The sequence below is a fragment of the Calliphora vicina genome, chromosome 5, assembly GCF_958450345.1.
Source record: "Calliphora vicina chromosome 5, idCalVici1.1, whole genome shotgun sequence".
Lineage (NCBI taxonomy): Eukaryota > Metazoa > Arthropoda > Insecta > Diptera > Calliphoridae > Calliphora > Calliphora vicina.
Genome location: NC_088784.1, coordinates 112,541,150 through 112,569,074, shown reverse-complemented (window position 1 = coordinate 112,569,074; position 27,925 = coordinate 112,541,150). Strand labels below are relative to the sequence as shown.

The 27,925-nt window shown below is 28.4% G+C and overlaps 1 protein-coding gene across 2 annotated transcripts in view; it reads left to right on the top strand.

Moving 5' to 3' along the window:
• The window catches only part of Fkbp14 (peptidyl-prolyl cis-trans isomerase Fkb14), a 28,350-nt gene extending 1,764 nt beyond the window's left edge, over window positions 1–26,586 (top strand). The window contains exons 2-6 of one of the 2 annotated variants that reach the window (XM_065512369.1): window positions 4,092–4,216; window positions 5,528–5,580; window positions 25,128–25,216; window positions 25,291–25,478; window positions 25,772–26,586. In XM_065512369.1, coding sequence (XP_065368441.1) covers window positions 4,094–4,216; window positions 5,528–5,580; window positions 25,128–25,216; window positions 25,291–25,478; window positions 25,772–25,951 — 633 coding nt within the window. In that variant the 5' untranslated portion in view covers window positions 4,092–4,093 and the 3' untranslated portion in view covers window positions 25,952–26,586. Of the gene's footprint in view, window positions 1–4,091; window positions 4,217–5,527; window positions 5,581–25,127; window positions 25,217–25,290; window positions 25,491–25,771 lie in introns of both variants that reach the window. The other variant, XM_065512368.1, reaches the window with a different exon arrangement.
• The last annotated feature ends 1,339 nt before the right edge of the window (window positions 26,587–27,925 follow it).

Genomic DNA, 27,925 nt, shown 5'->3' with positions numbered 1-27,925 from the left:
TAAAGCAGTTTTATTTTTGTATATATGTGATTGACAAAATATGTTTAGTGGTAATACACAACCTGTTCTGAAGCATTAGTTCTCTAAGTTATTGTAAGAAGCAATTTAGAATCAGCATGTTAGAAATGGCCCTAGAGGTCAGGGTACAGATAAAGTCTGGACCCAGGTGATTGGTTCATCAATTATATGGTCCGGTTCTGGTTATAAACGACCTATAACTTTAACTTAGCGATAACCTACGAGGGGGTTAATTGACACCCTTTAAGCACTCTAACCTTGTTCAGATTTTACGATTTGATTAAAATTCACAAAAATGTTATAAAAATATAATTATAACATGATTTTACAATATTAATATTTTGTATTTAATTAAATACAAAATTAAATATCATAGATAAATACACATAGATCGGAAAATCTGCTGTCATAGACCTAACTCAGTTGTCAAAAACCTTATGTGGTGAGAATGTATTATTAATAAAAACTGTGTGAAAACAAAAACAACAGTCGCATGTGTGATTATTTTGAGTAATTTTTTAGTTTTAGTTTTTTTCTAGTTTCCGCTCTATTAGTAAATGTTATCACAAAAAACATGTTATCACAAAAATTAGCATAACTCATTAATTTTTTAATTGATTTTTATTTACTTGCGTGTTTTGGAAAGCTACGCATTTTTACTAAATTAAGAAACAAATATTTTACTGCCTAACAAACAACTTAAAGCGTGAAAAAATTAAAATATGTTGAAAAAATTGAGTTTTTTAAATTTAAACGATCGTAACACAGATTTTCAAAAAGTCCCTTCTGTTTGTAATGTAAAACATATATCTTTAAAATAAATGAACAAATTGAAAATCCAATTCAAAACTTATGATTTTTTGAAGTTGTAACTTTAAGAATAAAGTTATTTTACTACATTTTCTAATAAAAAAAAGTTCTAAACGAACTGATCGAGAAAAACTAAAGGTATTTCCGAATTTTATGGAATCAAATAAAACTGAATTGCTATATGCACGCAGAGAATATATATAGCTGTACATTTTTGCTGTAATCATTTCAAAATGTTTACAAGTTTTTGAACAATATAAAGACTGTAATTATATGATATGATAATGTTAAAATTCACATGATTGTAGCAATCATATATATGATTGCAGATAATAAATATATGATTGTGGAACGATTTTTATAATCCTATTTTATGTTGTTCTAGTTCTCATACTCTGAGAACAACATATTATGATTAATGATTCATCATGAACATTATCGCCATAAACATATGTATAGTACGAGTATATGTATTTATTTACTACAATTGCGACAATCATGTGAATCTTTACTTTTACCATATCATGGTTACCACAATCATATAAATAATTACTGCCAATCTTTGATTTCAGTTAACTCCATAATATCTGGGTTAAAAATTGACCAAGTTAACTCTTTGCGGTTGAGTGGTCACTTTACTAACCACCTTTTATATAGTCTTTAAAACATAGTTTATTGTCATCTATTGCCATTTTGTTAAACAATTATATATTTTAAGTCATCGTTTATGATTTTTTGCAAAACTTTGCCATCAGGGTGCTCTGGTTATATAAATATATTAATTTGAAAATATTTGGTCAATTCACAAGGTTCTTATCATGTCATAATGTCCTAATATTTCACAACGGTTTTTATTGCTTTTCAAGCAAAAAATGTCCTAAAATAATACTACTTTGTATGCTATGTTTATTGTGTTATCGTAACCAACCTGCGGCGAATGCCTACGAGTCGGTTAAGCCGAGCCGTCGAGTCGTGATATATTATGACAATATGACTGATAAGAGACCTTGTGAATTGATCAATTGTAAAAATCAGTTTTTTTTAAGAGACTTTCACGCAAAATTGTATGTAATTAGATATTTTATTTGTGTTTCATTTCTCCGATGAAATTGGCATTGTGTCCCTTCCTCCTTCTCAATCGCTCGTGGATTTGTTTGGAATTCAAAACCAGGGGCAAATGTAATCATACATACGTAGAAACTAGTAATTTGCATAAGCATTAATATCGATTTTTACAATGATTAACGATTTATTGCAAAAAATTTTGGAATACTTTTTTTTAATTAACGTGTTAATACACATTCGCAATTTAAGATATCAGATTGTAAGCTGATTTTTGACAGGAATTTATTAGATAAACTATTTTTATCGTAATGACATAATAAATTAGTTTGCTAAAATATTGAGCTCATAGACTTTGAATTCTCCAAAGCGATTGCATAATAAAAACACTGATCACAAGGGCAACTGACTCTATATATGTATGTATATATTTTACACCAAGTCCAAATACCTTTGTTTTCAGTTTTTTTGATATTTCAGCAAACATTTCATAACTCTATATAAATCGGTGTTGTTGTGTGTGTTTTTTAATCAAGTTAATTAAATTACAAATTGTCATTGGAGAAAGGTGTGTTGTGTTTTGTAGTGGGTTGAATAAAAACTGTGTTTTCACTTATGAAATCTTACTCTTAATTGGGTTTAAAGATGTTACACATTATTAATGGTGCTGCTGATGATGATGATGATGAGTAATCAGAAATCATAAGCGTATTTATTGCTGTAACATGTTGCAAAACGAATGAATATATATATATGTATGTACGCTTATATGGAAAGCGTAAAACATATTTTACAATTTATTATTATTTTTGTTTGGTTTTCTTTTGTTGTTGTTGTTGTTTACTATTTCAACATGTATGTATGTATGTATGATGAATATTTTTTAATTTCTTTTTTTACTTTAAATCTTAAGAAAGAAATGATCACGAAGTTTGGCAATAAAACCATGTTTGAAGTGAGTGATGAAAAAAAAAACAAATGAAACAGATTAAATCACTTAACATATATAGACAATTGATCTAATAAATCTTCCTCTGACCAAGTTTGGAAGAGTAAAGTTGTGTTCAGACTGTGGAAATATTTAACGAAATAGGCGTAACCACTATTTTCTTAGATAACGTAAACAACATCAATAATAAATGTTATAAATAGTTAATCTGCGTTATTATGAGTGTCAAATAGTTTTCTACAATTAAATAAGCTATTGTTTAAAAGGAAAAACTACATATTTATTAATTTATTAATGATTGTTACATTAATTTTGTCAAATATTTGATAAAAAGTTGTTGGTTAAGCATCGTACATATTTCTTTTTCAATGCAAAATAATTGCTTTTATTAAGATCAATATAATAATCATTATCAGTCAGTATCATTGTTTGAAATTGAAATTATGTACTTTCATTTCAATTTACTTAGTTCCCATTCAATTCAAGTGATTTCAAACGATAGTTTAATTAATTGATTGAATTTCGACTTTATTTTTGCAACACTTTTCACTTTGTCTCCTTTTCACAGTTTTTGCTCATGTACAGCAGTGTATTTTTGTTGTTGTTGTTTGGTTTCGTTTTAATAAAGGCACGTATTAATGTGAAACCAAACTATTTCATTTATTCATTTCGAAGATGGTAATGATGAACATCAGCCAAAATAAAAGAAGAAACAAAAAAAAATTAAACGATTACATAACAATTATAAAAACTCGAACAGACCGACCGACAGACAGACAGACAGACAGTCGCGAATAAAGCTATAAAAGAGTTGCTATAAATGGTTGTTTATTTTTTATTTTTGCATTTTTTTGCGTTTTTCATTTTGAGTTTTGATGCGGATGCATTTAGGCCAGTTTGTATGTATTTATTTGTAGTATTATTGGTAAGTTTGTTTTATTGTTGTAATCGTATGTGATGATCGCTGAATTTCATGGCTATGATGCAACTTTAACTAAATTCATGCATACAACAGTACAAACAATCAAACATCCATATTTGTAGTTCAAACCACTTTTTTTTTTAAATTCGTAAAATGGACATGAAAGCTCTTGTTATCAAAGCCAAATGCGAATTTACTACATGTTAAGTTTAGCATGAGCTTAAATTAGTGTTACTTGGCTAATAATGAATTGAATTGTTTTATTTAACACCCACAATTGATTAATGTTTTAGCAATTAAATTTTATAATTTTTCTTTATTTATTTCCAGTCATGTTCAAATCGGTGCTTATTGTGTCGTGCCTTTTAGTGGCTGGCGTACGCAGTCAGGATCTTAAAGTTGATGTCGTCAGTGTACCAGAAGTTTGTGAACACAAATCAAAGGCTGGTGATACAGTAAGTATTACCATATACATACATACTACCAATATTTATTCAAGTAAAAAATCAATCAAAAGCTCACTAAATATACAGGTGGTACACGAGTTGGATCTGATCATAAATAACTAATTATGTTTACGTAGTTATGGAATTAGATCCTCATAAAATCATATTTTCATAGAACATTGTGAACATTTTGAAAATTTTAAAATTCATAGTTATTCCAATTGTTACAATAAACTACGTCAAACTAGTTTTTGCTAAAAACTGTGGTTACTAGGGTTCTATAGTTGAAACAAAAAGTCGACTTTTCGACTTGTTTCGATTTTTTTAGAATTTTCGACTTTTTTTAAATTTTTAACTTTAGCTATTTATAACAAATATATGAGAATGACAAAGTTTTTAACATTTTTACAAAAAAAAAATAAAAATTAAAAATCGACTTTTTCGACTAGTGAATGGTATGAAAAGCTAATAATCGATTTTCGATTTTTCCAATAATCGATCTGTATTTTGGTATCCATAGCAAATGCGCCATTTAAGCTATAATACAGATCAAAGTCATATTTATCAAGCGTATCATATTTCCTTTATATTGATGTGCTAATTTTATAAGACAAAATTTACAATAATTTTAATGAAAGCAGAAATATACCGTAATTTTATTTTCATATAAATTTTGATTAATCAATTTCAGCTTAAAAATCGGAGACCTCGAAAACCGAATTTCGATCATAATCGTAATCGGTTTACTATTTTCGACTTTAATCGACTATTTCCAGTTGGTCGACTTTCCAACTTTTTTAGGATAACCTAAAAAAAATTGGTTTCGACATTTATGAGCAAAAAGTCTATTGTTCGAATAATCGACTTATAAAAACCCTAGTGGTTAGGTATTTTTAAGTAAATATACAACGTTTCTGAAATTGAATTAGAAATTCCTGAAATATAATTGGTAAGTTCTGAAATATAGTTAGACATTCTTGAAATATAATAAAATAATCGTAAGAACTAATATTAAGAATCACAGTATGAGTTCCAGGAGTGATTGAGGCAACTCTTAATTTAAGACTATTATTAAAGAATCCAAAAATTGCGGATTTCAGCTTTCTAATTTGTATATTATAAATCAAAATATCAGTATTTCCCTTCGTCGTGCTAGCTATAAATGATCAAATATATATGTGTACAATAATTTATGTCCACTATGTTAACAAGGTGTTGGAAAAGTTTGTACTTTTACCACAAAATGAGTTTTTAATTTTTTGCTAAAAATCATCAATATTGTTAACAACATATTTAAATTTTTTTTTTGTTTATTTTTAGCTAACAATGCACTATACTGGCACATTAACTGATGGCAAAAAATTCGATTCTAGGTGAGTGTTTGTTTGTTTATTTTTCTGTTTTCCATTTTTATTGGCTCCTCGGTAATTTATGTCCCATGATTTTGTCGCGCAATCATCAACGTAACAAAAAAAGAGCTCTCTACTCATATTGTTCTGCATTAATACTTCATCGTAAATTAACTGCAAAAATGCTGATAAAAATCTCAATTTGATGCAGCTTTTGTTGGTCAAAAACCTTCATTCATAGACGTGCCAGACTTTACAGGCTTTTGTGTACGAAGCGAACAATTTTAAAGCCATTGTGGTTGTTATGATTTTAAAATTTTAATTCAACAAAAAAATAATTACTTAAAGTGAAGTTGCTTTTAAAGCAAAGTAAAAATTCATCTAGTATATTTATAATCTTGAGAAATTCTTAAATTGCTCCAGTTTCATTATCATCTGCCACACATTTCTAAATATTAACCCTTCCACATCTTCCCCCCCTCCAAAAAAAAAAAAAAAAGAAAGGAAGGAGAAGCAGAAATAAGTAATGAACGCTTGTAATCGAATAACGTTTCTAATTTATGAAGATATAAATAAAATGTACAATGAATTCAACGGAGACATAAATTATAGTGAAGCTTATACGCGACGAAAGGCCACAATATGTATGTATGTATGTATGCAAACTCGCCAATTCGTATGTATGTATGGATGTAGAAACCTGATAACCACCAGACCCAAAAATAAAACTAATGATAACAAAAGCACAACAATACAAACAACCAAAAGAAAAGTGAACTGAACTGGGTACGTAACACGTAGTGAAGAGAACCTCATGGAGGAGAGTTGGTTAATATGAACTGCATACGTGTACTAGTCGTACATGAAATTGGTACCAAAATGAGCACATATTTTTGTTGGTACCCTTATCAGTGATTTCATATATGTACATTAGAGTGACAATCAGTTGTATGGAAAAAAATTTTTGTTAAAATTTTGAAGAGTGCCGGGTGGAATATTGTGACACTAGGCCTAAGTGTTAAGTGCTGAAAATTTGAGCCAACTCGGGCAACGATTTCTGGACGCGCATCGAGGTCAAAGTTCAGATATATGCAAAATTTTACTGTTAATATGGAATAAATAGGTGAAACTCGTTAACTTTCTGCATTTTTTTCTAGAAATATGTAGATTTATTTATATTAATGAATATTACATTAAAAAAAAGTTTTGGAAATTAACCCAGTATCTCCTTTGGTTCAAAATGACCCAAAAACTGTATTATCGCCAAAATTAGAGAAAAATTCAAATTTTTCAGTTTTTGAAAAAATTTTGCTACTAAATATATACTTTTGCAATTGAATGCAAAAGAATCGAAATATGTGCGTAATTATCGTTGTAATGAGATATAAATGACAAAATTTGATTAAAAAATGTTAAAGTTATTACAAATTCGCCAGACCATTAACGTGTTTCAGGCCACTTGAACAAAAAATTTAGAAAAAAAATTAAGAAATTTCGAGAAAAATTAAAATAAAAGCTCATTTCTACTTAAAATATGTCCATATGTACTTGTATATGAGTTTTTGTCTTCGTAGGATACCGTTAACCTATTCGCAGGTATGGCCAAAAAAAATAATTTTTTTTAACGGCTGTTTCAAAACTCCATTTTCAAATTTTTAAAAATTTTGTTAAACAAATTTCAGATTTTTTCGATCATCACATTGGGGTTTATTGAGATCAAAATAGGGAATAAAAATATGAAAAAATTATGTCAATACCTCTTACAGTTTTTCCGTATCTGCGATTTAAATTTTGCGTTTTTCAAGAAAAAATAATTTTTTGTCCATATTTAGGCGAATGAGTCCAATTTCCTTACTGTTATAAATTTTAAGTAAAACTTATTCATAGTATTATAACCCTGGTAATTTTAAATATGGTCTGAAAGTTTTACTAAAATCGGAAAACGTTAACCTTTAAATCGTGAAGGTCAAAGGTCAAATTTTTCAATATTTGGAATTTCTAATGAAAAGATAGCGAAATGTTATATATTTTTGGGACGATTTTCATGAAACTTGAGGAAAATATATATTGGGGTCTAGCATTTACAACAACAGTGCAAAAATTAATTTTAACCTTTAAGAAGACTTGGGGTCAAAATGGTTGTGTTTTGCGTGATTTTAAAAGTTGAGGGTAATTTGGACCCCAAGTGCTGCTAAGGGTTAATTTCCAGTTTTGTGCTTTTATTTTAAATTCTTGACTTTATGTTATATTTTCCTTAAGTTACATTAAAATCGGCCCAAAAATATATAACATTTCGCTATCTTTTCATTAGAAATTCCAAATATTGAAAAATTTGACCTTTGACCTTCACGATTTAAAGGTTAACGTTTTCCGATTTTAGTAAAACTTTCAGACCATATTTAAAATTACCAGGGTTATAATACTATGAATAAGTTTTACTTAAAATTTATAACAGTAAGGAAATTGGACTCATTCGCCTAAATATGGACAAAAAATTATTTTTTCTTGAAAAACGCAAAATTTAAATCGCAGGTACGGAAAAACTGTAAGAGGTATTGACATAATTTTTTCATATTTTTATTCCCTATTTTGATCTCAATAAACCCCAATGTGATCATCGAAAAAATCTGAAATTTGTTTAACAAAATTTTTAAAAATTTGAAAATGGAGTTTTGAAACAGCCGTTAAAAAAAATTATTTTTTTTGGCCATACCTGCGAATAGGTTAACGGTATCCTACGAAGACAAAAACTCATATGCAAGTACATATGGACATATTTTAAGTAGAAATGAGCTTTTATTTTAATTTTTCTCGAAATTTCTTAATTTTTTTTCTAAATTTTTTGTTCAAGTGGCCTGAAACACGTTAATGGTCTGGCGAATTTGTAATAACTTTAACATTTTTTAATCAAATTTTGTCATTTATATCTCATTACAACGATAATTACGTACATATTTCGATTATTTTGCATTCAATTGCAAAAGTATTTATTTAGTAGCAAAATTTTTTCAAAAACTGAAAAATTTGCATTTTTCCCTAATTTTGGCGATAATACAGTTTTTGGGTCATTTTGAACCAAAGGAGATACAGGGTTAATTTCCAAAACTTTTTTTTAATGTAATATTCATTAATATAAATAAATCTACATATTTCTAGAAAAAAATGCAGAAAGTTAACGAGTTTCACCTATTTATTCCATATTAACAGTAAAATTTTGCATATATCTGAACTTTGACCTCGATGCGCGTCCAGAAATCGTTGCCCGATTTGGCTCAAATTTTCAGCACTTAACATTTAGGCCTAGTGTCACAATATTCCACCCGGCACTCTTTGAAATCTAAAAAAAAAAAATCGGCTGTCACTCTAATGTACATACATGCATATATTTTCAAGCTGGCATTAGCATACCAGCTGCTTTGCAAGTAGTCAATGTATCCCTTAGAGACAGTAATTTTCACAAATGTCGGATCACTTGTCTGACTCCAATTTATATATTTTGGGTGACACGTATGTGATATTTGTAGTGCAGAGAAAAGTCTATTGGTTACTTTATATATCTCAGGTAGTCTAGCGGGAAGTCTATTGTCACTTTAGTGTCTCTAAGTAATCTAGAGTGTAGTCACAGTTAATGTTTATTTTGTGCTGTACTTTTTTTGTGTGAATGATACAAATTGTGTTGATATAATTCTCATAAGATCATTGCTAAGTATACGTAAATACCAGGTAATCTAGCATAAAGGCAATTGTCACTTTAGTGTATCTAAGAAATCTAGAATATAGTAAGTACAGCACTTTAGAAAGTAGTAAGTTTTCCCCTCCCTGAAGTAATCTATTGGAGAAGAAGAAGAAGGTTTTTTGACAAACAATCGGTTATTAAACTGTATAGTAAAATCTTTTTTTCAAATAGCTAACTCTTCAGCACCTGTAATTGTTAAAATAACTAGTTATATAGCTAATCAAGTAACAAGCTAGGTAGCTAGACTCTATTTATCCAGTATGTGAATCCAATGCGTTGACTACTTCGGACCAGCTATTAGATTAAGCTTAGGACCAGCTTAGTATAAGTACATGTTAAAATAACTAGTCATATAGCAATTTGTGTATCTAGTGGTCTTCCTAAATGACAGGAAAAATCACTAGTTCGAGACAGTTACCCAGACCTGCTGGGATAGTAGATATCTGCTTATTTGTTATTGTATGTCTATACTGTATATTTTTTTTAATATAATATTTTGTTTTAATCTTAATAAACAATTGTTAGTTTTATTATTATTAGTTTATATTCATATTGTATTTATCCATATGGTCGAGCATGAAACAAGATGAAATTCTTTGACATGCACTATAAACATGTGTGTAGTCTTTCTAATCAGCCATAAAACTCATCAAATACATATTATGGTTGTCAAACTATGAAGTAGTACGTACTTACACTCTACTTTATCTACATTTCAACTCCAACGAAAGGTCTTGAATGTTATCTTGCAATATTTAAATTGAATTTAGACTGTTTTGTTGTTGTAGTCTTTTCTAACTGAAAAGGGAAATTACTTTATGATTTTATTATTATATATTTTAATATACATACAATACATATAGGCAATTCCACGAGAATGACAACCACGACTGAAAAAACAAAAACTCTTGAAAATTTTTTTCAAGATGATTTGAATAGGAGAAAACACAAAAATGTTACGATGTGAAAGTATTTAGAGTTTATTACAAAATTTTAAGGGCAAAAATAATAGTTTAAACTGACTATATTTATTTTTTTAAATTTAATTGGTATGTTTTAGGCTAAGATTTCGGCGAAAACTAAGCTCGCAATTAGCATGTAATACGAAATGAATTTGGCTCTTATTGCTTTTTTGATATTTTCAAATTGTTTATTGAAACCGAATATATGTATATTTTATATTTATTTTTTCAGTTTTTTTAAACATACATTTACAGAATATATATAAGCTTTAAGAGAAAAATCTTTCACGTACGGTATATCACGTACGATATTAAATTCATTATAAAATCATCAACAAATTGTTTTTTATTTAAATATATCGGATTGTAAAGAAAAATATTTGGTTTACAGCCCAACTATGAAAAAAAACTTCCGGGAGTTTTTTCCCTTTTCGTTTTTTTAACATAGAATTTGAATAGGAAAAATGAGAAAAGGTAAAAAACTCCCGGGGAATATTTTTTCATAATTGGGCTGTTAGTGTAAGAAATTAAAAGAAAACATAACGCCTCTCACGATTCGCAAATTTTCGCATAAATATTTCTACATGTACCTCAAAATTACTTCCGTTTTATGTCACGTACGATATACCCTTATTTTGCTCGATATTTTGGACAACAATGTTTCGAAAGAACTTATTATTATTTTAAAATATAGTACCCTCTGAATGGAACATAATGACCAAATTATTTTTCAGATACTCTCATTTTTGCAAAATCTATTCCATACGTAAGATGACATGGAATTGCCCATATGTTATATTTTTGTTTATATGATTATTTGTTTTACTAAATATGTAAAGACTTTTCAAATTCCATCACATTATGGTCCAGTCAGTTACTTTTTGTATGAACAAAATATACAGTTAAGGATAAAAGTTTTCATGCATTAATTTTAAGATTTGTAAATTTCATTTATTTTTCATTACAGTCAAATATGTATACAGAAAATGTCTGCTTTCACAAAAAATAACAAACACTTGAATATTTATCGTGTAGCATAATTCAAATTGTTTCTGAATTAACGTAGTCAAGGTAAAACATTTAGTAAAATGTTGTACCTTGAAGAGGTATTTTGTGCAAGTATGTATGACTAACTATATGTAACTGGATTTAAGGCTCTTATAAAATACAAACAAAGTTTTAAATTATTTAACAATAATTTGCAATGTGTAGTGTAAAAAACAATTACACAACTTTTCCTTTCTATGTAACATTTTGCCTCTCAGCCGTAAATTTTGATATTTTGTCATCTGCAAGCACCCACGAACAGAAAAAAGTATCTTAATTCCTATGAAAAGGTCTGAAAGGTGCTGCTGGCATAGAGAAAGTTTTTTGTTTTGTATTCATGATGATTTGTGTTTAATTTAGCGTGATTTAAATTGTTTACTCCCCTCTTTATGTCAACCGAATGTACAATCCAACATGCATACATTCATACATACATATATATGAATGTTTAATGGAAAAGATAAACTTTAATTCAGCTGACACTTGTTGCTTGCAACTACACCAGTGCGAAACAGAGTGCAGCATGATTAAACAACACTTAATATTAAATTTTTGTGTAGCATCCTAAGCAAACCGCTTAATTTCTGCTTCAAAAGTCCTTGTAAAAAACAGGTGCATCCAACAAAACTGCTTGTAAAGAGTTGGTTGGTAAGCGGCAAAATGTTGCTCAAGTTTAGTTATTTTTCTCTTCATTTTATTGCCTTAAGTCTTAAGAAAAATGTATGAAAAAGGTATGAAAATGAAAAAAAATGAAGAAGTAGTCTTGTCAAAGTGGCTTCTTTGCGATGAGCTGAAAGTCAACCAAGCAAATAAACTGCATTATTTTTTTCGCTTTTAAAGTTGGTTAGTTGATTGTTGTAGTTTTGCGGTGGAGGTGAGTGGATGACTGAGTGATGTCTTTACCGGAAATTACCACAAACTACAACAAATAATTCATAAAATGTTTGCATATTTGTTCGGTTGTTTGTACAGTATTTGCTCTGAAGATTATGAAATTTCATAATGGAAATCTATGAGTATTTGTGTGTAGAAATTGGTTGACGTTGTCTATTACTAAGGCAAAGATAAAGCAGTGTTGAAAAATAAACGTTTTTTTTTATTCATCTTCATGTTGTTTCCATTAGACACACTTTATCCTTGGGCACCCACTCCTTTGTGTGATGTATTCATGATGTTTTTGTCTTCTTTATTACAATGTTTGTGATGTTAAAAGAAAATGCACTTGGGCATAGAATCTCTTCTTCGTTAAGATGTTTCATTACTACATGTGTGTTTTTAAAAAATTATTAATATAACGTTTGATCTCATTAACATACAAACATACATACATATTGTATGAAGTTACTACACAATAATTAGTTTATTTAAATATGTTTGAGACATAATTTTGAGATATTTTCAGTTTTAGTTTTTTATTTCAAACCCTGTTTTTAGCAGTTTTACCGGATTTCAGATGACCGAATACAAATGTTTTAAAAATTATTATTTTATAGTCCGTTAAAAAAGGAAACTAATTCGCCTAAATATAAATTTGATATTTTTGGTTGATACCGTTAGATTTATTTGTTTATATGTATGTCTGTTAGTCTCATAGAGAAATATGTATATGTACATAGAGGGGAAAATCTCCTGTCAAAGACCTACTAATTCAGTTGTCAAATCCCCAAATTGGTGCGAATGTATTAGTAAAAATGTGTGATAATTTTTAGTATTTTTTTTTGTTTGAGTTAATTTCTAGTCTCCGTTCTATGTATATTTCTCTATGTTTAGTATACCTACGAACGTATATATTTTTTATTATTAATTTTCCTCTGTAAATGACACCGCTCTTCTTCGAATTGTATTTGTTTTGAAGATATTCTTTGGCGAATGTTAATCAATTGATGGCACGTCTACGTCGAAAACATTCATTATTATTATGGTTTGTCTTGCTTGTTCTCCAGCAGGTTTCTCATTTTCTTGTTCGCCTCGACTTATCAATTGAATTTGATTGCCCGTTAAAGGAATATGTACTTCACTTGCAGGTCTGCAGGACAATACATAGTTGTCTTTGTACATTGTTTTTATGTAAACGTTGAACAAAATTATCAATTGGCTTGTTATTGGCATACGTGACTGATTAATTATAAAAAGGATTAAAAGCAATAATTTTCGTTATTTTTGGAAATAAAACAACAAAAAAAATACCTAAAAAATAATTATGTTGATTTTTATTGCAGCAGTCTAATTTTTTAAATTGCAAAAGCCCAACATGCCTGTACTAGAAAAATTGGCATGATAGTTGTTTCCATTTTTCATTTTCGCAAATGTTGCAGACACATTAAATTTAGCAACTTAACAATTCTAGGCTCCTTTTGTTGGTTTTTGTTCTTTACAACTTTCATTCACACGACTATGATGTCTTTCACAACAATAAAAACGAGAAATACATGGCATTTATAGCTTCTTATACCCTGCGCCCTGGATGGAAGTGATGCTAGCAGCGTCATTGCATTTGATACAATAATAAGAAAGTTCTTAAAAATATTTTATTGATACATTAAACATTTGTGTTGCTCAACTGAGCGAAGACATCAAAATGTTGTTTTCAAAAATTAATTTCTTGTTTAGTTGGAACTAAAAGAAAGCCACAGATAATTTAGATTGGTAAATGTTTTGCAATGCTGAAAGTATGTTCGGATTGTAAAATGCGAGTATTTGAAAAAATAGCAAACAATGACAAATAATATAATAATGAATTTATACTCTAGTGAAATCTTGTTTAATAAGATAGATATTTCGAGGCCTAACAGCGAAAATAAATTAGATTTTCATTTATTTTAGCTTAGATGTACTTAAAGGAAAATTAAATATTGATTTTTTAGTGGAAAAGTTTATTTTTAAATTTTCTGTTATTTTGATGTAAGGAGTTTAGAATTCGCTGCTACCGAATCACCTAATATTTCTTTATTATTTTACTTTCATCTGTAGAATACATATGTACAACATGGATATAATCCTACACATACGAGTACAGCGACTACTTACTTTGAATGTAATCGCAAAATATTTTGAATAATTTAAAAGCTAAAAAAGCAATAACGCTAAAAAACGAAACGAAATTTTGTTTTAAATTTCGTACACGGTACGTGCAAATGGCAAACATTGAATACATACATACTATAAATGTTTCTTTAAAATACAAAATACACTGTCTAACATGCTGCATGAAATTTACTTATGAAGGTTTTTCAAAACTTTGGATGAAGACGCTGCCATGGTACGAATACGTATAAATAAAGTGTTAAAGTGATGAACAAACTGTCCAAGTTTTATATTCAAGTGAAACGATTAATCCCTTAGGTGATGCAGCCATGACCTCATCGTAATCACAGTGTTGAGGAAAAAAGTTTCAATTCTAAATTCATCCAACAGATGTATGTATGCCCTGTTCACTCCATCCCTTGAAAAGATTCAAATAATGGACTCAGATGTTGGGTGAAGAAAAATAAAAAACACAAGAATTTTGATTTTCTTGCATATATACTCGTATAATAAACAAAAAATAAGGAAAATTATCCCATCGATAGATATACATACATAGATACATATGTAAGTATGTTGTGTGTTTTTTATTGTGTTGTGATGAGATTCCTTCTGGTTCGATACGATTTTCAAAATAATGTGTAGGATTTCTGCACTGCCAAATACCATCACGTGTATTTCGTTGAATATTTACCACTGGTTATTGGTTTATTTATTCATTCATTCATATAAATAAATATCTGATGGGTAAAAAGCGACAAACACACATACGAGAGAGGGGGGTTTGTTTATTTTTTAACCTCCCCCCTCCCCCAGCTTTTTATGCGATTTTTTTTATAAAGAGGTTTGTTTACATTTTAAATGTGTTGTGTTGCTTACACCAGCCAGAATGTGTAATGGATGGGTGAGACAATTCATGAGGATGAGTTAAAAATGAGAATGAGTTTGTTTGTGTTGCAATCAATTTCATCCTGTTCAACATTTAACAATCACATTACGATTGTTAATGGTATTTTGGCTTTTTGGTTTCATATAAATTTCATGCTACACATTTTTCACAATAAAAAAATCGAAACTTATTAAATATTTAGGTTTAAGTTAAAAAATTACATGCCACTGGGAAGGAGAGAGGAAATAAAATGAAAAAAAGAAGGTAGCAAACATTAAACTCACTTTATGGTAATGTTGGTTGGATTATCCGTTCATTCATTCACATAACTTCTTTACATTTGTAAACATTTACATTCTATTGTTTTTCTAATATGTATTAGACACTTTGAGTTTTTTTTATAATATTTGACACTAAAGAGATTTCTTGCTCATGCTAAGAAAAAACATATTATGATTGGATTTTATGGTTGTTGTCAAGTTATATGATCATAATCAGGGAAACCGGAAATATGCTCTAAAAAAGCGTTTTAAGCGCTTTAAATATGCAGTAAAAACTTTAAAATATGCTCTTAAAATTTAAAAAATATGCTCTTAAAAAACAAACTTTTACATAATTTTTAACCCAAAAATATACTTTTATTTAAAAAAATTAATACAATTCATTTCTAAAAAGGTAAAGTAATATAAAATAAACAAAATAACATGAACTAAAACAAGTATAACAAAAAATAAATACAACATAAAAACAATAGGAACTTAAGCTATGAAAAGGCCTCGAGAGGTATTTTTTGATGATATTTTATATAAATATAAAGTCACTTCTTCAATTAAGGTTATTATTGCAATAAATTACAAAATATTGACTTAAATTTTCAAGTCAATATTTTTCAAGCAAATTTAAAGACAATATGTCTTTAACACTTTGAACGGTTAAGTTTGAATTAGAACTAAAATTTTATATTTAGATAGCGCTATTATTAAAATAGTGCTTATTTTATATTAAAAAAAAGCCATCTGTTTTTCAATTTTGAATTTTAAACAAAGGAAGTAAAAACCGGTAACACAACAGCGAAAAATAAGTAAGACACAATTTGTTTTTGATAAAGTCAAAATATGTTATTAAACAGTAAAATATGCTCTAAAAACGCAAAAATATGACATAAATATGCTCTTAAAAAATATATATGCAAAAATATGCATTTAGGGGTAAAATATGCAAAAATATGCACTAACAAATCGATGCCAAAATTCTTAAATAGTTCTGAAACGTGTAAATATCTTATCCATGTGCTCATTAGACTCACCAGAAAAAACATGCATTTGCATATTTTGGTTTCCCTGATCATAATATTACAAATGTTTAGCATCACAATATGATCCTAATTAATCATAATTTAATTCCTTTTTGTAATTATTTGTTCATTGGAAATAATAATATTATCATATTATTTAACGATCATATTATAAAAGTAGCACAACCATAATATGATTGCGTCCAATCATACTATTGTTATGTAATAAACATGATAGGTGTTATGATCATATTATGGTTGCGACACAATCATATTATGGTTAATCACAACCAGCTCAATCATAATATGATTATTATTAAATCTACTATATTAGATAACCATATTATAGCAGTAGCCTAATGATCTTATTATAGAGTATTTGTGACCATGTTATGATTAGAAATATGTATAACAAAATTTGTTCATAGTTATCATAATTTAGTTGTAGTTAGTATTTTCACAAACATTACATCGTTCGAAATCAATTATATTGCCAACCTTGCAGGAATAAAATATGATTTAAGACCATTCCAAGTCGTCTAGGTGTTGGCTTAAATTTAAAGGTATATGAAACGAACAATTTCAACAAATTCTGCATAATTAAAATAAGCTCAAAATAAAAGGAAAGAGCTACAGCAAATACCATTAAAACAACATACAAAACATTCATTAAATGAAATCCTTAAACAATTTATAAATTATTTAACGCCAGCAAAAGGATTTGGTCACGTTTTACAGGTTTTTATAACATTTAGCCATATACTTAGGAATACACACTCGTAACTTGTTCATTTATACATTTATGCACTCATACATCCTTTTCCAGCGTCCCCAGTCCACAGAAATGAAAAGCAAAATATAAAAAAACAACACAATTTAACACTGTTTGTGAGCTCTAAAACACACTTACAAAGAGCGTCTAGGAAAAACATTAGAAGCACGTGCTTCCAAACAAATGAGTAAGTAAATTTTATCAATGTTGGAAAAACGTATGGAATGCTTAGAAGATGTGAGTAAGAGTAACTAAATGAGGGAAATGATGATTATGATGAATAAGTCAACAACAAAACCAGACAGACAACAAACAAACAAAACAAGCAATTTCAACAGGATTCTTTCTATGCGGCTGCAATTGAAAAGACAATGAATGAATGAATGAATGAATGAATGGCATAAAGAAAACCTAAAACAACAATAATAATAACAAAATTACCAGAAGATTTTTTCTCGTTTACGTTGGTTTTAACAAAAGCTATGTACTTTGCAGAAATTTACCTTCTTCGAAGGCAACAAGTCTTTGGAGTTCGCTCTAACCCGTGTCTAATTAATTAGCATGTGTGCATGTGACCTGAAAACCTAAATTTTTAACATGGTGGCGTGGAATAAAACTAAATAAATTGTAATTTATTTATGAATTCATAACTCGGTATTTTTTTTTTCTTTCAACAAATTTCACGTATGATGAATTTTTCCTGTTGACATTTCATGTCCATCATTGAAATGATAAACGACGACAAAACATTTCTGTGCTCAATTTTACTTTCAGGCTGGCTGAAAAGAACATTTAACCACATAGCTGTTGTAACTGTCATGCCGTTTTCTTTTCTGGGAGACAAATTTTGGTTGTTCTTCTGCCCCATTTTTCGAAAAAAAATCTCAAAAAATAAATCGACATTTCCACTGTTACGAACGCGACATTCGTACACATTCCTAACCTAACCTATGGTATCACGAACGAGACAAAAAATAGAATTCTATTTTAACTGCCATCATATAGATTCAAAATGTAATGTTTTTGATTCACAATGTTAACCAATTGTACCATATTATATGTAAATATATCAGATGAAAGGTATTTTGATGCACTATTGAATAATACACATATTGTTCAGATAATTTATTAATTATATGAGATATTTACTATTATATATAATGCCTTCCTATAACTCCTAAACTAACGAGAACGATCGAGACACACTTTTAATATCAAAATAACATTTTTAGTGTGATTAAGTAACTCGTTTTTAAGTTTCAGCCAGTAAATTTTTGTCTGAATTAAAATTTTCAACCACTTTATAGGACATTAGAACGATCGCGGATTACTGATAAGAAACGATGATTTAGGTATCGGAAAGCGACATAGCAACATGAACAAAATCAAAAAATTTATAAGGTAAAGAGAAAATGTCATTCAAAAAATGACGGTCAATGACATTAATGTAGTAGATTGTAGTGAAGGCAAATTCTGATACTTTTGATTGCTCGATACTTTTCATTTGAGTACTTATCGATATTTTAAAGGATACTGTGGGATTACTCCCTAATTCGACTCGGAAGGAAATCTTTTCGAATTACAATGTATTTAGCACACATTTTCGTTTACGGATTGAGTTACGCAGTAACCGCCCTGATAATATCGAAAAAATTTCCATTATTTTTTGTTTTTCGAAGAAATACAACAAAGTGGTTTTTACCCCGATAGATATACGATTTTCAAATTAAAATCTGTTGGATTGGAGATGTTTTAAATTTATCAGAATTTTGTAATTTTTTTTAATATTTAATAACAACAAATTAAAAGTACATACTCAAAATTCCGTCATTTTTCGGGAATGCTAAATCCCGAATAGGGGCATTGTGAAAACTACTCCCGTTTGGCATCCCTAACACTCTCATATCTTGTTAAGAGTGTTTGGCAAAAAGGTAAAAACTAAAATAATTTGCAACTTGTGTTATTTAAAACCGGGCCGACACGAAAAAAGTAACAAAATAATAAATAAAAAAAAAACTCCGCTATATTTCTTGTCTCTTCTCAGAGGAGAAAAAAGAGATCTTAGTCATAAAAGTTGTTTTTCCAATGGAACTGGTTGGTGTTTAGTTTGCAACGTAGCACCAAGTTGCTATATAAATTATCCGTTTTTTTTTATTATTTTTTGGTATCATAACATTATTCAACATTGTTTTAATATTTTCTCTGACTTTGAATAAGTCAGTTGTTGCAGTTGTTGTTGTTATAACACTCACTATTTTATGGTACATTTTTTCATCATCACCTTCAGCCATATGTAAAAGGAATGCAGTCACAGCATACGATGACGATGCTGCATGTTGAGTTTTCCCAAGTACATGTTATAAATTGCCTTTTTTGGCTTTTTGTTTTTAATTTTCTTGTATTTTATTATGTTGTGTTAAGGAGTTTTAAAATTGTTTAGTGAAAGTCTGGCTTGCCTGGCGGTTGGTTGCAAGTTGAATGACCACAATGACAACAATTTGAGATGATCTTACTCACACACACAATAACACACACCACAACCTCACCTTATCTATCCATAACATTTTAAGGCCAACTTGAAAACAGTTATGAAACTTTAACCACTTTTTCTTCTTTTAGCCTTCTGACGCACTCCAAAAAACAAACAAAAAAATAAAAAACTTGCTAATAAACAAAACACGTTTTTTCTCTGTTTTTGTTAGCTTTGTTTGTTTCTTTTGGTGACTTGATGTTCAAAACTTCAACATTTTTATATTTCAGATTAATCAAAGCTTGATTTCCAATTATTTTAGCAAAAAATATCGAAATTAATAAAAAAAATGTACTCCATCCATACCCTCATCCCAATTTACTCTAAATATTTAATATTTAAAACAACTGATATGCAGGCAGGCGGATGCTTGCTTGCACCTGTCGATTTTTGGTTTGTCATTCATTCAGTCAGTCAGTCAATTCATCATCACATAATGAATGTGAATGGGATGATAGAATGATGAAACGGAAAACATGGATGTATCGCTTATACAAACAGATGCAGTACTCCGTGTCTGTTGAATCAACTTCAACGACAACACAAAATATATGTTACAATTCAATTATCTGTTTACAAGACGATTAAAAATTCATAATCTATCTACCATCAATAACAAATTAATTCCGGCAATAAAACAAAGTATGTATTTATTTACACATATTTTTATATAACAATTTAACGTGTGCTTTAAATATACCAAACATTTAAAGTTGTTATGTTTATTTTCGAAAATAACACGAATAAATATTTGTTTTAATTTTTTATTCATAGTGGAAAAATTGGTTAAGATACATACAGTTTTAAAATTGGTTAAGAGCTACAAAAATTAAATTTAAACCAACTTTACAAAATGTTGTATCATAACTTACTAATGTTAAAGGAAACATGCGACATTAATTTAAGATTTAAAATTCATTATTTTTAAATTTAATCATAAAAATAACAATTATGATTTGAATACATCATAAATCAATGGCTGACACTACACTTTGTCTAATATTTACATGGTTGTAAAACAAAATGATACGCCAGAGTATTAATATAAAAACCATAAATTCTGATCTACTCAACAATCTAATAAAAATAAAACTCTAGATTTTGTGATAACATAATTCCTACACATACATACATACATAATACGAGTATATACATTAGGATGGCTCCAAAAAGAATTATTGTTATTCCCAATTTAAGTTGAACTTTTGTGTACCGAACCGAACCTAATATTCGTCCAAAAAATAACTATTCGGCTTAATCCGAAACAAACCAAAACTTTGAAATGTACTACATATTAATTTCCCAAAAAAAAAATTCTTTTAATTTTATAGCATGTTTCAGCTAATATGTAGATGCTCTGCAGGACTCTCTTTACATTGTGGACTCCATTAATCTGGTTTTTTCATCTTGAACTTAAGAGTTCTTTTTGAGGGAAAATTGTTTACAGTACGATTAGCAACTTTACAATAAAATATAAGTTTTTGTATTCTATTAATCCTTACATTTCGGTTTAGGCATTCGGACTCTAGTATTTTCACATATTTCCAGAAACTATGAGCAAACTTTGAAACACCCATTTTCCCTTTTGTATCAGCTGTAGCAGCTCAACCAGAATCATCAATTGTTTCTTAAAATAAACTAGAATTTTATTTTAATTTGGTTTCATATAAATGGGACCATCCTAATTTACGTATAGATGTGTAAATTCATGTTTATACAAACACAATCATAAAATTAGATATGCATTTACAATAAAACCAAAAAAAAAACTCAGTATAAATCGAATATAAAAATATACAAATAAAGACAGTATGATAATATCCCAATGAACATTTTTTCTCCAGAAGTTTCCAATTTTGAATCGGGCCACTGTGGTTCCAATCCCAAATCTAGCTGGGCATAATTATAAAATCGTATGTATGTATTTATATATAGATATTGAAATTAGATTTTATTAAAAATTCTGTAATGTAATAAATTGTTTGATTTAATTTAAAGTTTATTTTCCTCTGTTTAGAGCGTTTAATCGATTTTTTTTTGTTTTATTATAAATTTATTTTCTTCTTTTTAGAGCACCTTCAATATTTCGAATTTAAATTCGAAATTGGCCACAAAAAGAACAAAAATTGATTTTTAAGAATCATCATGATTTCGAGATTATTATTTAATTTTGAATTTTTAACATAGTATTGCATTGTCATCTGGTTCATGCATGATCTAGAGACTATAAAAAATATTCGAACATAATATTTCATTGTCACGAGGTGTAATCATGACTGCCAAATTTCAGACTATTCGGGCTACGAGAACTGGTTCAAAATTTAGTTACAAATTTAGACTTAAACAAACATACCAACATTGCAAGTTAAATAAAAAGGAGATGTTAATTTTACATTCCCCTTCTTTTTCGGTTATTCACGGCAATTATTTCCCGGGAGTTCCAGAACTAATTACACACAGACATCCGTCAAAACATGCAATAATGGTACGACTTTGGTTTATCTGATAATTTTTTCGCTAGAAATTGTTTATGGGGATGTTATAAGAACTACAAAAATACATATATTATGTACATATGTACATAATTTTACACACACAAACAAAAACATAACAAATAATGTGGGTAAATAATAAAAATATGCAAATATGTTTAAAACGTCTTGTAGTCGTAGAATCATCATCGCCAGGTAATCTCTGCTGTGAAAACTTCAGATGAAAAACGGAAGCCAAGTGTCATTTTAGAAAAAAATTCACATTGGAATAGAAAAAAAAACAACAAATGCAATAAAAATTCAAGGTATTACATTAAAATATGGATGGGATGTTCATACATATGAGTGTATGTATGTACATATGTATGTATTTTGGGAAAATATGTAGAAGATCCTACCTAATCCTACAAACACTAAATAACATTATACCGACATAATACACTGCCATAGCACCTTTTTATAAACGCATTTATTTTAAGTGTTAAGCAGCGAAACCACTCACTGTCTCTTATTTTGCATGCATGTATGCGTGTTATTGTTGTATTATCCTTGAAGGAGATTTTTATTTGTTTGTTTTTTTTTGCCAGCCAACTGAAACAGAAAAAACCTCATGCCTTATGTTAGAAATGCTTCGTCATGGTACGGAAACTGTTAGTTAAGCTTCTCATTTGTTACAAAAACATCAACTGTTTTGTTGTTTTGATTATGTTGTCCTGTTATTGCTGCTCCTCTACAAATTTGAATTGTTTCAAAAGCCCAGAGGAGGGCATATAAAATATTTAAAGCCTCCGCTTGTATTTTATTTATTATTTATTTTATATCACTTGTTGTGAACAAACAAAAAAAAAAAAAAAAAAAAAAAACTCTACACTTGTACTTCAACTGTGACTACAACAGGCACATCATGTTTGTCTGTCTAAAGGACATGTTGTTTGCAAAACTTTGGTAACTTGTTTTGTTAAAGTGTTGCATTGGGAGGCTGTGCTCGTTTTGCGCTTAAACTTTCTTTCCTATAAAGTGATAATCGTAAGATTCGACTTCTTCTTCGCTTTTCTTCTTTTTTGATACAATGACGTTTTGCTGGCAGGCAAACATGTTGTTGTTCATTTTTTAAATGAACAAAGCAGAAGGCAGCTTAATAATTAACAATTTCTGAGGAACTTGAAAAGAAAACGAAACACTTTAACCCTACAACAGAAAAAAAAAATATCAATGAGTTTCAATTTTGTAAATTTTTCCCCTCAATGGGTAACGTCATTTTAAAATAACGGATCCTTTTACTTTAGTAATTGTTAGAACTAAAACCGGTATATATCCCCTAGGAACCAGTCTTGTGAATAGTTGCGAGTCACTTTATATCCAGAAGAACATTCTTCTAAACATTTCAATGATTGCAACAACTGAATTAAAACATTTACTGTCATATGTAGGGTATAGAAGCATATTTACATTTATCAGCATTGTAATGTATAATGTTGAAGAAAATAAAAAACGACTTACAAAATTGTTGCAAACCAAACATCTTTGTCCTTTGAGACAGAGTACAAATGATGGCAGCAACATTTACAACTCCCCCATGTGATAAGTTGCAAGTTATGATAATCATTTTTTATTTACCCTCGCGTGTCATTTATTTGCCGAACATTAGTACAAATATTGTGACAACCAACGCATTTTTATTATTATTATTTTCGCTGTTTTACACATTTGTAAAAGAGATTTAAATTTTTTTTTACTTTCAATACACTTTTTATTCAAATATTATTCTTAAACTAGAACACATACACCTAATGTTATGATATTTTGCTATAAGCCTTTAAGATTTTTAAATTGAATCGGTTAGATTTTTTTTTTGGTTTTGGAATCATGAAAATAATGCACCCTTTCAAAACATTTTAAGAATTTTGCCATCGATTTGTTAGTGCATATTTTTGCATATTCTGATCTTAAGAGCATATTTTTGCATTTATTAGTTTTTACAGCATATTTGGCCTTTTTGGAGAATATTTAGCATTTTTCGAAATTTATATTTTTTTTCATCAAAATTTATGTCAACAAAAAACTTGTTTTATGAATTTAGTTTTTTTTAATTGTTTTATTAATTGCCAATTATATGAAAAATGTTATTGTTTGAATCAATTGACAGTTCTTTAAACATTTTGGATGTCAATTTTAATAATAACTTTATAATGCTTTATTTATTTAAAAAAATTTTAATATTTGGAACCTGCATTAAGCTAATTTTGTTAATAATGAAATTGTATTGATTTTTTAATAAAAATAATTGTTTGGCTTTAAAAAATATATAGATTTTGTTTTCTCGAGCATATTTTTTAAATTTGAAGAGCTTATTTTTCGGTTTTTACAACATAAAGCCCATTTTTAGAGCATATTTCCGGTTTCGCTGATAATTGGTGCTGAAATACTTATAATAAAAACTTTAAGGTGTATCATTTCAGGTACATACCAATCGTATGTACCTATTTGCCATTTACTGTATTTACCGCCTACAGGACAATTTCCTTTTTTCTTTTTCCCACACAAATTTAAATGATGGATTGTTGAAAAAATGTACTGTGTATGAGAAAACGCGCATACGAACAGATTGCTCAACATACGTTAAAAAAAAAGCTGAAGTGTTTCATGTGAAGTAGAGAGCTCTTTAGGACGTTTATTTCACCTTTTTTTATATTCTTCTAAGGACCCTTGAAATTCGTTTTGATGGTTGTAATGTGTTTTTTTTTTTTTTTTTTAATTTTAAACATTCTCATCATTTATGTATGTATCTCTTTAATAAATGTTATTTTTCTTATTTTTTTTAATAGTTTGGATCGGGATCAACCATTTACTTTCCAACTGGGTGCTGGTCAAGTTATTAAGGGCTGGGATCAAGGTTTAGTTGATATGTGTGTGGGTAAGTATCAGAATATTTTGAATTGTTTAATGCAAATAAGCAAGTTATTTACGGTTAAATTCTGGTTATTGTAGGTGAAAAACGTAAATTGACCATTCCCCCAGAGTTGGGCTATGGCGATCGTGGTGCCGGCAATGTTATTCCTCCCAAGGCTACTTTGGTCTTCGATGTAGAACTCATCAACATCAGTAACAGTCCACCCACCACCAATGTCTTCAAGGAAATCGATGAAAATGGTGATAAGCAATTGAGCCGCGAAGAGGTAAACCTATATGTATGGATCGCACTTTTTATTTCATTTCCTCAGTTGTTAGTTGTTACAATCATTAAAGGGTGTTTTGGCTATAACTATTTTCTATCCAATTGAAGTAAAAATTAATATTAATAACCAATAACTGATCATACTAACATTTCCCCTTCACATTAATTAAAACAAAAAACAAAAACTCATTTCAATGCACAATTTCAATGTAATTCTTTATAAATGTTTTTTTGTATGAATGTATAAATATTTACGCCTATTTTTTGTTTAATTCTATTTAATATAACTTTTAGGTCAGTGAATATTTGAAGAAACAAATGACTGCCGTTGAAGGCCAAGATTCTGATGAATTGAAAAATATGCTCAAGGAAAATGATAAATTGGTGGAAGAGATTTTCCAACATGAAGACAAAGACAAAAATGGTTTCATTTCGCATGACGAATTCTCCGGACCAAAACACGATGAACTATAAAAGTTGTTAACTATATTTATGCAATTCCATCTCTAACTTAATTTAATTAATTAACTTTACTCAATTTGCCTCTTCTTTAATTTTCATGTTTGTTTTTTTTATTTTAAGTTATTGTAAAGAAGTTAACATTATCCATACTACATAAATACATACAAACATACATAAATACATACATCCATAGATACAATTTATTTTGTACGCTTTAATACTCTTTCCAAGAGTATTTATTCTTCTTTTTCACACCAACATTTGTTACCACATTTTTCTTTTTATTGCTTTTTGTTTAAAATAAAAATCTTCTTTAAACTAAAAAATAAAATAACCAACTTGCGTGCTAAGATCGTTCATATTATAAATTTAAGTTGTTAAATCAAATAAATCTAGCTTAAAATATTATAAATTTATATATATTTTGTAAAAGAAATTGTAGAAGAAAAAAAAAGAAACAAAACAACAAAAAATAAGGAGAATTTTGATAGTAACTAATATTAAAGAGTTGGAAATGAAGAAAATGTTTATATACCAACATTAAATACATATGTATATTAAATTTTAAGTCACAGTTTTTGTATTGAAAAAATCCACAAAACATTTTTGTAAGAAAATAAAGTAATTTATTTAAACAGAAAAAATAATACAGATCTTTTTTATTTTATACATATTTATTACAATTTTCGCAATTTGAAATGAGAATTTTCCTTTTCATATTCAGAAAAGAAGAATGGAAAATTATATTTTACATTTAGAATTCAGAAAAGAACAATTTTTTTAGAATTGTTTTTTTTTAAATTTAATTTTTTTTTTGTTTTTTCAATTCTTTTAAATATTTGTGGACCGATTTTCTCGATTTTAAATAGCAACAGAGCCGGAAGAATACCGGAAATATTGATGTATGAATCGTGTATGTAAGTTATTTGGGGGCTTCGGAAAGTTGATTTCAACAGACAGACGGACAGACATGGCTTAATCGACTCCGCTACCTATAAGGATCCAGAATATATATACTTTATAGTGTCGGAAAATTATTTTGTGGAAATTACAAACGGAATGACAAACTTATTTATACCCTTTCACGAAGGTGAAAGGTATTAAAATAAAAGTATACATTAAGCAATACTTTAAAGCTTCAATTTTGAAATTTTTTTTTTAAATAAATATTTATTTATCGTTAAATAAAAACAAGTAAGAGAGCTATATTCGGCTCTGACGAATCTTGTATACCCTTCACTAAATTATACTTTAAAATAATTTTTTTCAAAATTGTTTAATTGTTTTTTTAATTGTTTTCAAAATTTAAAATTTTTAAAATTATTAATGAAAAAATTGGTTTTGACCCATTCATTGCTGGTCCAACTTACTATGGCCTTATATACGTCATCATTGCAAATGACTTTGAAATATCTATCATTAGATATCCATATTGTCTATATTAATGACTTAGTAATCCAGATGTAGATCAATAATCGTGGTTGTAATGTTTTTTTCTTATATCTCAGCCGAATTGGGTCTATAGCGGATATATTGAAAAAAAAATCATTTTTTAAAATTTGTTTGTTTTATTTAAAAAAAAATGTGTTTAAAAAATGTTATGTATTTTTATAACGAACTCAGTGTTGCCATTTTGTTCACTGGAATATATTGGTTCCAGTGAACAAAATATTTTAAACAGATCGAAAATAACTCGTCCATATACCAAAAAACCCAAATTGTGATTTATATTTTTGTGATAAAAATAAATCACTGAAAATAACAGTTATAAAAGAAGAATTTTTTTTAAATTGTTATTAATCTGCATCAAATGCATTTTTGCGATTTATTTTTCATGTTCGCAAATAAAAGTTACAAGCTGGCCTTTACGAAAAAAATAAATTATAAATCACTCAGTTTCTTTTCTGTTTCTCTCAACCCCAAACCTATAATGTTCTCGAATAAATCACTCTCTCAGTGATATATCACAAAAAATTATTTTTAAAT